The sequence below is a fragment of the Drosophila ficusphila genome, unplaced genomic scaffold (assembly GCF_018152265.1).
Source record: "Drosophila ficusphila isolate 14025-0441.05 unplaced genomic scaffold, ASM1815226v1 contig_198, whole genome shotgun sequence".
Lineage (NCBI taxonomy): Eukaryota > Metazoa > Arthropoda > Insecta > Diptera > Drosophilidae > Drosophila > Drosophila ficusphila.
The window spans coordinates 6,467,745-6,483,353 of NW_025064092.1; the positions used below are offsets into that span (position 1 = coordinate 6,467,745).

The 15,609-nt window shown below is 39.3% G+C and overlaps 1 protein-coding gene across 5 annotated transcripts; it reads right to left on the reverse strand.

The window, feature by feature from the left end:
• Positions 1-641: 641 nt before the first annotated feature.
• On the reverse strand, positions 642-12,076 carry LOC108088676 (cyclic AMP response element-binding protein B). 5 transcript variants are annotated; one of them, XM_017186612.2, is made up of 6 exons: positions 11,499-12,076; positions 6,436-6,870; positions 5,280-5,459; positions 5,028-5,196; positions 3,122-3,259; positions 642-2,559 (listed from the first exon to the last, which is right to left on the reverse strand). In XM_017186612.2, exons 2-6 carry the CDS (start codon positions 6,766-6,768, stop codon positions 2,351-2,353), a joined length of 1,029 nt encoding a protein of 342 aa, XP_017042101.1. In that variant the 5' UTR covers positions 6,769-6,870; positions 11,499-12,076; the 3' UTR covers positions 642-2,350. The 5 variants fall into 5 exon arrangements, with proteins under 5 accessions (XP_017042101.1, XP_017042102.1, XP_017042100.1 ...); XM_017186613.2 differs by lacking the exon at positions 11,499-12,076 and adding an exon at positions 7,262-7,878 and having other exon boundaries at positions 5,292-5,459; XM_017186611.2 differs by lacking the exon at positions 11,499-12,076 and adding an exon at positions 7,262-7,878.
• Positions 12,077-15,609: the final 3,533 nt, after the last annotated feature.

Consider the following 15,609-nt stretch of genomic DNA (forward strand, 5'->3'; position numbering starts at 1 on the left):
TTATGCAATTTATGATTGTCCGAATCCAAAAGAAAATATGTATATATAAAATGCAAAATACATATGTACATATTTATAAATGCATAGAGACACATTTTCTTTGGAGGACAAATATGTAAACCTAGGAATCCGGTTCCATGGCTCATGTTTTATCGTCTGTGTTTGGTCTATCAAGAAATTCTAAACATAAACAATTTGATTCACATTGTAAACATAAACAATTTGATTCACAGGAATCAAACACATAAACAATTATGAGCGCCTTTAAGCGTTGAGATCAAATTTCTAGGAAATGCACATTTAAATAATTCGGTAAGGGGTTTATATTAATTGTTTAGATTGTAATTCATTAATTGTTTATCCCTGAAAATTTGTACAAAACCCAACAAATATCCTTTAAAAAGACGACGCCACTTGCTTTTTCAAATATTTTTTATTGATTTTTTAATGTATATTTTCTTTGTTGTTGGTTTGTTTTGCTTTTGTTTGTTTGTTGTTTTTGTTTGTTTTCTCATTGAGACAAATATTTATAACAATATTGTAATTTCTACTGATCTCTCTGTTTTTCGTTCCTCTTTGTTTTTGCCTTTCTCTTAGTTTCCCTTCTCTCGATTCTCGTCTCGTTTTCTTCGGGCTGTGGCTCCATTCATTTGTTTTTATTTACTTTGTTTTTCCGCGCTTACGATTTAGATATTAAAATTACTAGCTTAAGAATTATGCAATGACAATAAAAATATTTATTTACTTTGTTGAATGCAACTTTTGTTTGTTTTCATTTCAATTTCTGCCTTTCCCATTCTTTAGACTTGGCCAAAAAAAAGCTGCTCTTTGAGTTCTCGTTCCGTTTTCTTTTGCCTGGTTCTCTGTTTTTTACTTTTTTTTCGTATGTTTTCTCCTTTTGCAGAGCTTTTGATTCGGACATCAAAAATAGAGAGATATACATGCTTTCTTATGGTTTTATTTCCGTTTCCGGTTTTTTTTTTTTGTTTTCATTTTGACATTGTTTCCGTTGCGCTACGCTAGATAAAAAAGTTCGATCTCCGTCTCCCGCGTTCATCGTAATTAATTTATCGTATTTTTTCTCCGCCCATTTCGTCTGCTTTCTACCATTCATAACAACAACTGAGTTGATCACAAGAGATAACGAGAGTGTTAGCTTTATATATTCATATTTAAAGCATATATGTATATACGTGTGTTCCGGCCGAGGGCAGGACTACCCTACACATATACCCCTTCGATGACAAACAAGATCCACAAAATACAAAAGAGTGTTTGCTAACTACGCATAATAGTATATAGAATTACATATAAACCGTTTTGTTCGGGAAAAGCGGGAGTTGGGAGCCTTCTTTCGATTCGTTTAAAATTATGCAACAAAGTGTTTGAATTCCATGCTCGAATCCCAGATGGATTGTGCTATTAAAACCTAATTTTACCGTTAGAATCGGGCGGACCACACGTACATACACAACAAACATAAATCAAGTGAAACTTGTGATTTTTTTTCTTTGAACAATTTGAATTTTGGGAGGCTCAGAAAACCGTTTTCCTCGCTTTCATTTCTTTTCTTTTCATTTCATTTCTACCTATCCATCCTACAATATTCTGCAAATCCGTGGGGGTTGGTTGACTATCTCCTGACATATTGGCTTACAACAATTCGCTAAGAAAAAACACTTTTCGCTAGACACGCACGTCCTGCAGTAAATTACGAATTAGGTAAAACAAAAAAAATTTAATTACAAAAGGGGTGTCGGTTGTCGGGATTTTGGGGTAATCCGTGGGATATATGTTGGTAAAAAGGCTTAGGATACAGAAACACATGTTCGTAGGTAAACTCCAGTATCGTTAAATTAGCAAATAAACTAAGGCATAAACTAAATCATTAACATAATATTACATCATTAAATTATAAACATAATTACATTGTGTGTGTGTGTGTGTGTTCTGATCGCTACGTTCGGCAGGTAGGTGTGTGGTAGTGTGTGTGTGTGTGTATGTTCCACCACCTAACCGTCCGTCCGCTGTCCTAACAACAACAACACGATCCCTCATCATACAGATCATACAGTTAATGTACACGCTACCACATATAGCATCATCCTATACGTATATAAATCATGATATGCGGCCGGCCAACGGGGCGGATGGGGGATCGATCCATCGCTGCTGTCGGGCGTTAACCAGAACGGGAACCGCAGCGCATCCGTCGTCGCCGTCGCCATTGCCGTTGTCGTTGCCGTTGCCGTAACCGGAACCTTCGTAACCGTAACCGTAACCGTAAACGAAACTGGAGGCGGTGGCGATGGTGGCGAAGGCGCAGGCGGCGCCAGAGCCGCGCCCACATTCAATCGTTCTTGGTCTGACAGTAGAGCTCCTTGAGCGACTTGAGCTCCTCGATGAGCGCTTTATTTTGGTTCTCTAGCACCGCCACTCGATTCTCCAGGCACTTGATGTACTCCTTCTTCTTGCGCCGGCACTCGCGCGCCGCCTCCCTGTTCTTCTGCAGCCGGATTTCGCGCTTACGGGTCTGATCCTCCGCAATACCGCTATTGTCTGCAATAGAATATGGTGGAAATATGATTAGTTACCAAATTCTAAAGCCTATCTTTTCAAGGCGAAACCCCTTTGTAAGTCGAACTGTATTGTTATTTACTTTTTTTTGGCATCGCCTCTAGTTGTCAATTTATTGGCGTTCGTTTTAAGATTCGAAATTCGTTGAGCACTGCTATAATAAATTTTAAGTTGACAACTTCTGAAATATTTTTACAGGTTTCTTGTCATTGCGCTTTCGATTTTCATTCAAAATATTCCAAATTTAGTGAAAGGCTTGGAAATATTGGATGATAAATATCTCAACACAATAAAAAAAATTGTAGTTAACATTTGACAAGTTATTATCTATATAGGAAATTTATAATTTGAATAATATAAACTTAAGTATTAAGATGAATATTTTTGTTTGATATTAAAGAAAAAGGTTTCCTTATAGGTTTTTTAAAACAAAAATCATAAAAAAAAGAAAAGTTTTGAATATTCTGAAATACAAAGTTCGATTTACAAAGTTCCGCCATAATGTCCTAACAAATTCTACTGTTTATTGGACCGAGTCTATTACTGGTGTTGTAGGACATCCGATTGGACAGGTAGTACGTGGGATCCAACTGCATCAGGGAGCTGTTCGCCGGATTGCCCCCCGCTCCACTCCCCGCCAGTTGGGAACTGAGCACGCCTTCGGACATGGGAAGTGGTGCGCCTGGGATCGGGTTCAAATCCGATTCAGATTCCGATTTTAATTCGGTTTGGGAATTTAGTTGTCGATTGTTGTTGATTTGTTGTTGTTGTTGCGGTTGTTGTTCAGGACATAGTTATTTTTTTTTTTTTTTTTTTTTTTTTTTAGTTTTTGGATTGGGTGGAGGAAGGCGTTCGAAAAGAAAACAATGAAAAAAAAAACAACAATAAAAATTATAAGAAAACACATTTCGATTGAAAGTTTTGAATTTTTAAACAGATTTTTTTTTTTGATTTATGAATGAGTGAGTGCGAGCGAGAGCGGCGAGCGAGCGAGCGAAATAGGTTGTTTTGGTTAGTGAAAAAGAGTGGGGTTTTTTTTTTTTGTTAACGATAAATTACTGTTAGGTGAGCGAGAGGTTGGTTGTAAATTTGGTTTATTATTATTTTTATTTAATATTTTGCATGATGGGTTGTGTGTGTAACAACAACAGCAACAACAACAACAACAGCGATTACAGCAACAACAACGACAGAGAGCGAAATAGAGGGGAAGATATAGCGAAAGAGAGAGAGGGCGGGAGAGGGCAAGGTGTTTGAAAGGAGGCGTTCAGAAAACAGCAACAATAATAATTTTTGTATGATTAAATTACTGTAAATACCATTCATTCGATTTATTTATTGTTGCTGTCCTCTTCCTTTGTGTGTGAGAGTGTATTTGTGAGAAGGTGCGAGTGAGTCGGTGAAAAGGTTTATTTACAGTAATATTTATAAATCTGGGAATCCCTACAACGCGTGTTTTTTTCTTTTTGTTTTCCATTTTTCATTTCAAGTTTTTCCGCTCTTATATTCTTTTTAATTATGTCCACTTCGTTAAAGCAACACCAACAACAACATCAACTAAATGACAATGAATGGATCGAAAAAGGGGCGGGGCTCACTCTTGTAAGGCTGCTCTAACGGTACTTCATGATGGTGTAAAAAGGATACGACAGGAAGCCCTCAGAATCTATATTATTGTATGTTAAGATCCGAAAAAAAAAACAATAAAGAAAAAACTAGATACATGTCCAAAATTAAAAAAAGAGTCCTTAATAGATCTCAAAAATACGTTTTGAAATACGTTTATAATTTAATGTTTTGATAAAAATGCTGTATACCCTATTCAGATTAGCTATTAATGATCAGGATACAAATATATACAGCATATGTACAACGGACACTAGGCCTCATATTGATAAATAGCTGATATGTCTATGGTAAACCATCGGAAAAACAAAACTATTTTCGATATAAAACAACTCAAATCGTATGTATTAATCATTATTATGTTATTTGTTTTTGTAGCAATGCTTGATATTAAAACATTTTGATTTGTATTCCGAATTTCAATAGAGAGCGTTATGAAAACCATCTAATAGTTTGTACTAATGATTTTGGAATGGATCTCTTGCTAAAGCGCACTACAACGAGTGTTTACAGTGTTATTTGGCCAACCGCAACTGTACAAAATGAATGGGGGTGGTGGATGTGGGGTTACAAACACTGGGGAATGATTTTCGATGGATTCAAATGGACTGACTGATCACCCAGTCATTTGGAAGTGACCAAACGAGCGCCAGGCGCAAGTGCATCTTGGAATGAACGATGAGAGGGGCGATCAGCTCGGCGATGCGTTGGTTTTTTTTTTGTTAGGCGATAAGTGTTTTCTTTTTTTTTTTCAGTTTTTGAAGACCGACAGATATGTGTGTTTGATTTGTGGGTGAGACAGAGATCGTCCGCCCGGAATTTACCGCTCATGTCGGGTCCGCTGATCTCGGTGAAGATCTTATTGTACGACGGCCGTCGCGTCAGCTCGCTGCGGTGGTGCTGGGAATCGTCGTCCGTCAGACTCTCGTCGCTGTCCTCCGGATGCTGCGTGGTCGGTTCGGGTTTGATCTTACACGGAAAGGTTGGAGGGATCTGTTACGGATCGGAGGTTAAGAAGAAACGAGGGCATTAGTATAATTCTGGTCAACTCGATAAGCGCTCGCCGAGCTACGCACTTTATTACGCACTTGCACTGCATTGCCGGGCGTCGTGTGGATGACCGTCGAGTTGGGCGGCTTGGCCACGTAGACCACCTTGTGCATCGCCGTTGCGGCGGACAGCGCCTGCTGCTGCTGCTGGGTTCCCGCTGCCGTCTGTATGACCCCCGAGGGATTCGCCTGTATCACCGACTGCACCTGTGCGAAAGAGGAGGTTGCGCCATCAGTACTTGCCGGGAACGTAATTGATTAGGTAGGTTCTTTCGTGGTGGAAAACTAGCTCTCACACTTAAAACTGATTTACCCAATTGATAGGTCCACGATTTCTCTAGTCTTTAATATTATTATTTTTATAATCAGCTTGCAATTAAGTTTACAAACTCAAACTAAACCCTATGCTCAATTTATATTGGTGAATCGAAGTTTTAATTTATGTAAAAAAGGTTAATGAACTATCTGTGTTTTGCATAAAGAGTTCTTCCAGTTTATTCATTCTAGTTAACAAGTCAACCAAACCTAAAACGATTCTAAATTAGTAAGATAGGATCACCATATTGAACACAAAAGCTTTATTTACATGGGTCATGCCATTTGATTATGGAATGCTAGTTTTATTAAATGCCATTCTTATTTAAAATTCAAACTCTCATATCCTTAGAAAATACAATAATACTTTAAATGTATTCCTATAATTATTATTGAAAGCAATAGATTTAAATTTACAAACCAATCTAATAAATTTTAAATGATAACATAAGAATATGGATTTTTGGAGCTCTTAAAAAGCACATGATTCTCAATAAATAAATAATAGAGTGCATTCAATTTTTAAAGTTTCTATCCCAACGTTTTCTCAAACTAAATTTTGGTTAAATAGTACAGATAACAAATTCGATAGGGTGAGTTTCTGTATCCCATGGGACCCTTCTTATCGCTAACTCTCGTATCCGAATTCGATATGAGATTTCTTATTGGTGGTTTCTGCACCACAGGTTTTGAAAAGTATTCCTAAGGATTCCCTATATTTCTGTATATTCTGAAGGATTTTCTCTATTTATTCCATAGTACTTCCGTTCCCAAAAAGATTGTTATCATAAACAAGTTTGTAGATTTGTGTTGCACTACTTCGCTATACCCTAGTGGGAACCTGCATCCCCGACCCCGCATAACTCACCTGCAGTCCGTGTTGCGCCAGCGCCTGGATGGGATATTGTAGGTTACAGTTGGCGGTGGTGGTCAGCACAGTGGCCGCTACTCCACCTCCTCCTCCTCCTCCGCCTCCTTGGGCATTGTTCGTCGCTCCCGTTGGACCGCCGGCCGTTGTACTCTGTGGGTTTTGTTGCTGCTGCTGTTGAGGATTACTACCTCCTCCTCCTCCTCCTCCTCCGGCGACTCCGCCACCGCCTCCCGCGGACGCCGCCTGCTGGGCAACGACCACGTCGACGACGTCATTGGAGCCCGATGCCGCCGACGAGTTGCCGTTCTCCTCGACGATGCTGTTGTCCATGTTGCCGATCCTGGCGATCTTCAGCAGCACCGAGACGCTCTCCGACAAGTGCTTCAGTTTGGCTACCGTTTCCGCTTCAATTTGGCCAGCTTGAACGCGTTTCTACACGGCGAGGGGTATTATCAAAATAAGTTCTTTTTTTTTTGCCTTTTCAGTTTTTTTTTTTTTTAATAATATTTCCAAATTTTTTTTATTGCGAGTCTGGGCGGGATTAGTAGTACGTTTTGTTTTGGGAGCCCGATGACGAGTGCGCTGTGTATGACGACGATGATTGTATTTTGCTGCCGATTTGCTGACTGATGGAACTCAGGCCCAAAAACAACAAACGACAAGCAACAACGACAACAACACTAACAACAACGACACCGCACCGTGTGTATTTCGGTGGAATGACGTCATGACAACGTCGTGTCCGTGTGTATGTGTGTTGCGAAGAGGCAACAAAATAAAAAAAAAAAAAAACAGAAAACACAGCGAAAAAAAATCAACTTACTTTCTGATGACATCACTAAAAACGTTGCTGCTGAGAGGCTTTTGTTGTTGTTGCTCTCTCCCTCTCTCTTGCGTGTGTTTTTGCGCGTGTGTGCGTGCGTGTGTGTGTGTGCGCGCGTTGCACGCTGCGCTGGCAACTTGTTGAAAAGTCGCTTGGGTAAGTAAAATCTATGTTTCAATATGGCCAGCCAATCGGTGTTTTGTCCCTAAAACTTCAGTTAGGATTGATATAGCATCGCGCATAGATTTTGTATTTTTCCCCTGTTGGGAGAACCACAGAGAACACACACACACTACACAACGGCAGCAGGGAATTGGTGCGACAAGTTGGCAGCACGCACACACACAACACTCCGCACTGCTCCCACTCTATCCCTTTCTCTCTTGCTCGCTGCCTGTTGTTATCGTTGCTTACGTTCTTTTCTTCTTTTTTGCAGCACTTTAACGCGTCTTTGGGCGGTAAATGTCGCGGATTCGGGGTTTCTGCACGAGGACGAACGCGTTTAAAACGGTCAATGCAATCGTACGCAACGATTTATTGATAAACTCCGTTTTTGCGCAAAAATCGTTCGCTTATTGCTAGCTCGCTCGCTCGACAGTGTGACTGTAGCGGCAGCAATCTAAAATATCACACTCAAATAAACTAGAAATACCAAAATAGTGTGGAACTTGGATAAAAACTGTGGTATCGAAATTGACTACAGAGCGGGAAAATTTAAAAACATTCAAAGTTTTTAATTTTTTTTGTCTATTTTAGTTCAAGACACGCATGTTACAGTTGTTGATCAACGTAAAATAATGTTTTTTGTGTTACAAATCATTTTAATTTTTTTCTCCCCTAAACCGATCGATTTTTAACAATAAACATTAATAATTGCAATTCAACATTTAAGGGTTTTGGTAAAAACAATTTTAAAACAACCCATTAGCTATCGTTTGAAATGATGTTAAAATTATTTTAAGTTAGTTATGAATGTGTTTTAAATTATATAATGTTTTTAAAAAAATGTTGTTTTTATATTTGTATATGGAAAAATACAAATAAGTTTTTTGTGAGTTTATGACCCAAGGTTTTTAGGTTTTAAAAATGGAAAAAAAAAATAAACGCAGTTGTTTTCTTTTTGTTTGTTTAGCCGTTTGCCATTTACTACTCCAAAAAGGAACCTATGCACAAAAGTGCAAAAAACAATCAACACAAATGATATTTTTGGCTAATTACTTTACAGCCCAATAATTATTGGCTGTATGTGATGGCCATGACGTCATCGCGACAAAATTTGACGGATAATTTCAGAACGTAAACGGGACTAAAAGAAAAACAGACCTGGGATAATTTGCAGCCTGCAACAGCTTTGAATTAATAGTTAATTAGTGCAATGGTGGTCAAGTGGCTTTTCCCTTCTATTGGTCGTATTTCTTCGACTTAAAATTTCCAATTCCATTTGCATTATTTAGGCTGCTTTTTCAATCGACTTCCCTTTGAGTGACATAATAATTGCCATTAATTACGACGCCGCACGAACGCCCTGTAACGCCCAATCTTTTGGTTGAGGACCCTCCCCCCCAAAATGCCGGACTGTCTGAACGACCCCATCGACTGACTCACTGACGAAATGCTCGTAGTCCGCTTTACCTTTACACCGGCTGACATCACTGGCTAATGAAGTTTGCCTAGTCCCCCCAATGGCAACTGTAAATACCGCTCCTATACTATATACTAAATACTATATACACCTGCGGTCAGCGCAATAGCCGTAGGGAGCCCGACCATAAATTGGTTGAAATATGCGGTTTGCGATTTGGCAATTCAAAGCGCACTTGGGTATCATATCGCCCCTACACAGAAAGAAATAATCATTTTTACAAGGACCAACAGTTAATTTGATGTTAACAAAGAAATTTTATACATTATCTATTAATCCCTTTAAAAGGGTGAAAGCTAGAAAAACCAAACCAATCTTAAATTTTTAATAACCTATTGGTTATAATAGATAAATTTTAATTTTACCATATAACTAATTTTACTCTTTAACTTAAAGTTCTGCAAGATATATTATATGTATAATGAAATCAAATATTAATCATCCGCCATGGTGAAATTCACAGCAATGAAATTTAGAGTATGTATTTTGTAAAGTGTTAGCTATCCAACATGGAATAAAAATTAAGAAAAAATAAACAAAATTAGCAACTGTTTTGACCGAAACTGTACTCCTTTTTTTAATTAGAGTATTTTGGTTTCGGCGCTGTTTTGATTTCAATAGGTTTTGCTGTTTGACATTAGCAGAAAAGCTCAAAGTTGTTGCTGTTGCATTTCAATCAATTCCAATCAGTTTGCATTTTGCTTTTGGCTTTTGGTTTGCTCTAGCCGCACCCCCTTTTGCCCCCTTTTGCCATTCTTTTTTTTGCACTGTGTATTGGCGTACGCAAAATTGACGTCAGCATTATTTATTTTTACTCGTTTCCACTGCGTTGGTGTTTGTACTTGTGTTTGTGCTGGTTTGAGTTCTGCGAGCGTGCTGGTGAATCTCTGCCGGCCCCCCCAATCGCCTGCCCCTTCTTCACTCCTTTTTTCTAACGTTGTTTGCTTGGCTGAATTAATTAAAACTAAATGAATGTGCAATACAATAACAAAAAAAAAGCCACAACAGTTATTACTTGTCATGGACAAGCCAAGAACAAGAAGCAGAACAACAGAGGAAAGCGGGAGAGTGGGAGTGCAAGCGAGACAGAGCCGTTGGCGACAGGTGCCAGAGACTAAAAGAGAGAGAGAGAGAGAAATAGAGGGAGAGGCTTTATGCTGGGATTATCATAACACCCTACAATTTTCATAAACCCCTATTCTCCGTTCTCCATTCTTGCCTATTAAAACTTGCACCGTAAATAACTAGAGTACCAATTGGGATTCTAACACTTCTTATTCTCCTTTTGATTCTAAATTAATAATTTATTTATATTATATAATGACGTCTGTTCCCCAAATAGATCAGGTTTTTTTTAACAGTTTTGACGTCAACATTTTCGAGGTAAGATTTTGGATAGCTATATAGCAATAATGTTACCCATTTGCAAATATTATTGTCACAACAGTCAGTTTGTATGGACATCTGATAATTCATATGGACAAGTTTGAACCATAATATTGTTTTTTCTCGCGGTGTGTGTTATCAGCTTATGTTATCAGGTCGGCGTTGCTGCTGGATAATTATGCACGACGGCCCCAACCAGTTGAGCTCTTTAAATGTGCAAGATTAGCGGGAACTCGTGGAAAGGGGCTGTTCAGCAACTCGTTGCGATCCGCATTTTCCACTCTCCGCTTTCCGAGTATTTCCCCCAAGTTAGTCAACTTTACTAATGTGTCGAATCTAACCGAATTTTTATCGCAGTGTCAAGGCAATGAGGCAGCACAAAAATAAAACAGTTCGATGTGTTCGATAACAAAATCTTAAATTTAACATAAAACTTATATGTACATACTTTAACAAAAAAAAAATCAAAAAATCATTGAAATTAACTTTTCAGCTATTTCTATTTTTTGTTTTCTAAATACTTGAGCAGTGATGTCGATTGTCGTGTTATATATGTTTTTTGCTGTGTGCGACATTGCTTTATTTGTCCCTTGCTCCCCAATCTTCTTCAATAATTCATTGATAAGCATAATCTGCGCTCTCTCTACACCCTCCTTCTCTGCTTGCTCCTTTTGCATCACACATCACTGTTATCCGCATCCACTTCACACACGCTTTCCCCCTCTGGTGCTTCCCCTTCTTAACACCATTATTGAGGATCGTCACTCGAAAGAATTTGTTGTTGTTGCACTCACGCACACTCACGCTCCACCCCCCACTGTCTCGCTCTCACTCGCTCGCTCTTTCGCATTCCCCTAGCATACAGTCAAGCTTCCATATTTAAAACCACCATCTGTCCACAAAAAACGTTTGAAGCGCAAAGATTGTGAGTTTGACAAATACAGATATTTTATAATGTTAGCCATTATTAAACATTGAGTATGAGAAAAATAAATCAGCACGTATAAACCCGAATCCGGGTACTTCATATATGTAAATGAAAAAAATATATTATAAAGATATGATATGTAAGCAAGAAAAAAGTGTTATGCGCACAATCGTAACCGAATGATATTTTTGAATGGACGTATGGGAAAAAGCTTGTGGAGGCAAAATGGTATGTAAAATCGAACAAATGGGGTTTGACTGTACTTTGTGTTTATCGCTTACCCGCTTTGGTTGTTGCTTTTGTTGTTGCTGCCTGTTGACGTTTGCTGACTAATAACAATGAAATCTTTGCATAACGGCAAACACGGGCACTACACGACAAAAAAAGACTACAACTATAGCACAACACGCGAGTGTGTTTTCGCTCTGTCTCTTTTTGTCCCACCGTAAGTTGCAAATTAAAAACCAAAAACACACAAAAAAAATTCAAATCTCTTTGTTATTGTTGCTCGTTTTCGTGTCGTTTGCTTTGCATTTTAGCGATTACGTCAAGATTTTTGTTATTTTACTGATTTGTATTTGATTACACGCTCACACACACATGAGCATATGTACACAGCAGAGCTATAATTATAAACACTTGCACTGAAAAAAAATGTTTTTTTCTTTGTGATTTGCCGTTACGTTTTTTTGGCGCTCAAAAATCGTCACCTTTATTGCTGTTGCCGCCTCTGTTGGTCTTTGTTTTTGTTTTTTGCCGCCTTGAAGTGTGTGTGTGTAAGTTCTGTATTTGCGTGGCTTTGTGTGTGTGTGTGTTTTGGGAAGGCCGTCTGTTCTCTACGTAGCGCTAAAAAGCACTGATGATGTCTGACTAACCAACGGCGACGCCGGCAGCGCTGCCCCAGCTGAGCGAGCATATGATTTGGAGCTTCCTCTCTCGCCCGCTCTCCCACTCTCCCCCGCGCCACCACCCCCCCACCGACTTTTGTTTCGTAATTGGCCGTTACTTCGTTGGAATAACTTCTTCTGCACCAAGAACAACAACAAAGAGAGCAGAGCGCCACGTCAAAGTCGACGTCGTTGTTCTTACTCACCTTTACCTCACTTACACTCGCATACACACGAGCAGTGCATGCATAAATATTTTTAAATAGCAAAGCGAAAGCGAGATAGCAGCTGACGTTATCGCCTTAGCGCACAGTTATGTCGTAGCAGAGCTTGCTTGCCGACTCGCTTGCGCACACGCAATGGCAGCTCTTCCCCTCTTGCTCTCACTCGCAGACGCTCCGAGTGCTGCATACTTTTTGGTGCCAGTTTCCATGACAACTTATTGCAAGTGGAGTGGAGGGTGAAAGTACTCTAGTTGCCGTCCCTATCACTTGCCCATTCCTAAAAAGAAAAGTGGGAGAAAGCAATTATTACGGTATAATTGAGGTTTTGAATCGAACTGTTAAGCTCCATAATCCCAATACATCTCGAATTCTGGTTCATATAAGCCAGACATTTTGTGTAAGCTATATTTTTATTAATCACCAAAGATCACTGTAAGAAAAAAATGCAAAAGCAAAGAACTATTTCAAACGAGCTTATACTCGGACATATAATAATATAATATGTAATAATAATAATATTAAATTTAACTATCTGTAGAACCTTTAACATTAAAGAAAATAAGATTAATTAAAAACGAAAAGATTGAGTTTCTTTTCGCAGAATTTCGATTCTAATATCTGAGATTCCAGTGGGTGCTATTATTTCCACCGAATCTGTGCTCAAGAGCGTGCAAAACTTTGCTTATTTCAGAATCCTTGATTTTATCCCTGGTTGTCGGGGTCAAGTCACGCCTTCGAATGAATTTACCTTAGATGTTTGTCCCCCCCTTTTTCCTAGCCCACTTTTCTGGGCCATGGCTTCGGGCGAGCGGGGATAACATTTCACTTTGGCAACGCTGCGAATGCGTAATGTTTACCTTTCTCGCTAACCCTCTAACTTCTAACCCCCTCCCTCCCATTTCTCCCGATTTACGGGTGAAAGTTTTCGCTGTCGCGTGTGGCTCACATGGCGTATGCGTTACGTTGGACAAGGCACATCGCGTATACGCCGCGTTGCCTGCCAGTGACAGGCGAAATCCACTCAAAAGCACCGTTCACCTGTCCCCGCGTCGCGTTTAATATGATTTGCAACTGTGATCTGCTTCTGGCATTTATTTAATGGAAATGGAAGCTGCGCAGAGGCGCGTTAAGCGAATCGCTAACTGTAGCCGAAAAAACCCCCACAGTCGCCTGCGGCAAATTCATAACGCGGCAATATTAACCCACAAAAGGTTGTGGAGGAATATTAAACATTAAAGAAATTCGATGACATAAGACCACGTTAAAAATGTAATAACTGAAATACATTAAATAAATAATAAACACGAAAAAAATAGCTTTTGTTCTGTGACACTTTTAAGCTCTAATTAGAACCAAAATTGCATTATGCACAAAACGTAATTTTCGTATATATTTTTAATTGGACCATATACCGTATAAATGCAATTTTGTTACCTAACTGTGATATGCGAAAACTTTTTGCACAAATATGTAGTTTTTCTCCAGCTTATCAAAGTGAATTTAAATATTTCTGCTACGCCATTTGCGCATCACGTAACATCACCTAATTGATTTCATTTCCATGGCTGCTTGCATAAAAAAGTTTGACAACTAGATTTGCACAGAACATTTTGTTTAATTATTTTAGCAGCCACGCAAGTGCACAAATGCTCACTGTTCTTTCCGTGCTTGTTGTTGTTTTTTTTTTTTTTTTTTTGGTTTTAATAGTGAATAATTCAGAAATTAGTTTTGGCGAAAGTTTCCATTCCTGAGGGGGAGGGGCTAAAAATAGCGTCACCGCCGTGGGGTTAAGAGCGTTGGGCGAGCGTGGGCATCAATGACGCAGGCAGTCGACATCGACGACGACGATGATGGCAACAGGCAGGAAGCAAACAAATCGCTCGGCCAAGAAAATGGCACGCAAGTCCCCAGTATAAATGGCGAGGAAAAGTACAAAAACAAAACCAACAAGAGACAAAAGAAAAGCGGAAAATCGCCGCGTCACCAGACACTGGGATATCAACAAGCCGAAGGTGTATTTGCGGGCCAAGCCTCTGTCGTCTCGTCTTCCTTTTTCCATTTCCATTTCCCGGAGAAAGGTGGAAAGTTGGGAAGGCGGAAAGAGAAGGACGCAGACAAAGCGGTTTATGCGTGGGTCTCCATGTCCGCGTTGATTGACAGCTCTGTCTCTGTCCGCCCTCCTCAATCTGTCTCACTCCAGCCCCCCCCCTTTCACCTTTCTCTTTGCCCCGCACGCGGAGAAAATGCGGGGATAATAGCCCTTTTAAATACCTGGAAATCGAGTAATCGGGTATTTAAATGTTTTTGAAAACAGTACTTTCCGCGAATGAGAACCTGCAATAAAGTTGTATTCTTTTGACTTTTGTGTTTCGAGAAATAAACATTTAACACTCAAAGAATAAAAATAAAGGAAAAAATATTCTTTGATTGGGAATTTCATAGCTGGTATTTAGGGGTACAACCATATAAATCCGTGCTTTAAGTGGTTTAAAAATAAAAGACAATAATTCATGGTAATGATACTCATTTAAAATTTTGTCATTGAAATTCTGGATAGATATGAATGCTCAAAAACTATTAGCTTGAAAACTCAAAGTTCCATTATATAATGTTTTCTTTTCTTACTTAAATTTTTTTTTTTTAATGGAAATAAATGTAATAATAAAGACTAAAACATATGTAAAAATGAATCATTTTATATAAAGTAAAAAGGTGCTATTTAAATAGGAAATTACTTTTGTTCTACATTTATTTTCAATACGAATGAAGTACATTTTTTTTTGGGTTCTTTGGACAGTCATTGAAGTGGGCTCAAGTCCCTTAAGATTCCATCACGTATTTTCTCTGAGTGCACATCCATCAATGGCTTAGTGCCGAGCAGATAAAGTTAGAATCTTCTAGTTCAACTAAATCACGGCATAAACCTGCTGCCTGTACCGCCCGCCCAATCGCTTAGATAAACACGCCCACCGACAGACAAAATACACACATACACACGCACACATACACACGCACACAGACACACTCGCACACGCGAGTGTAGTTGCAAAAATTGAGTTGACGCCTGGCAAGCAAACTTAAGCTGTCATCCACATGCCTGGGAGAGCGGCGGAAAAGCGTAGGAAAAGTGTAGGAAAAGCGGTGGAAAAACGCGCGATGGCAGGCACACATGCGATGTGATGGTGGGGTGCTTTCCATAAGGTCGCCTGGTGTCATGTTTACTCGGCGTTGCCACGCGACAACTTGTTGCACGTCCTGCCACCCAATACTTCCTGCCCCCA

Coding starts and splice junctions, on each gene's coding strand:
- LOC108088676 (XM_017186612.2), bottom strand. CDS start 6,768: ATGGACAACAGCATCGTCGAGGAGAACGGCAACTCGTCGGCGGCATCG. Junction 3,260..5,027: donor CAGCGGACCCGACATGAGCG/GTAAATTCCGGG, acceptor ACCCGATCCCAG/GCGCACCACTTCCCATGTCC. Junction 2,560..3,121: donor TCGGATGTCCTACAACACCA/GTAATAGACTCG, acceptor ATTCTATTGCAG/ACAATAGCGGTATTGCGGAG.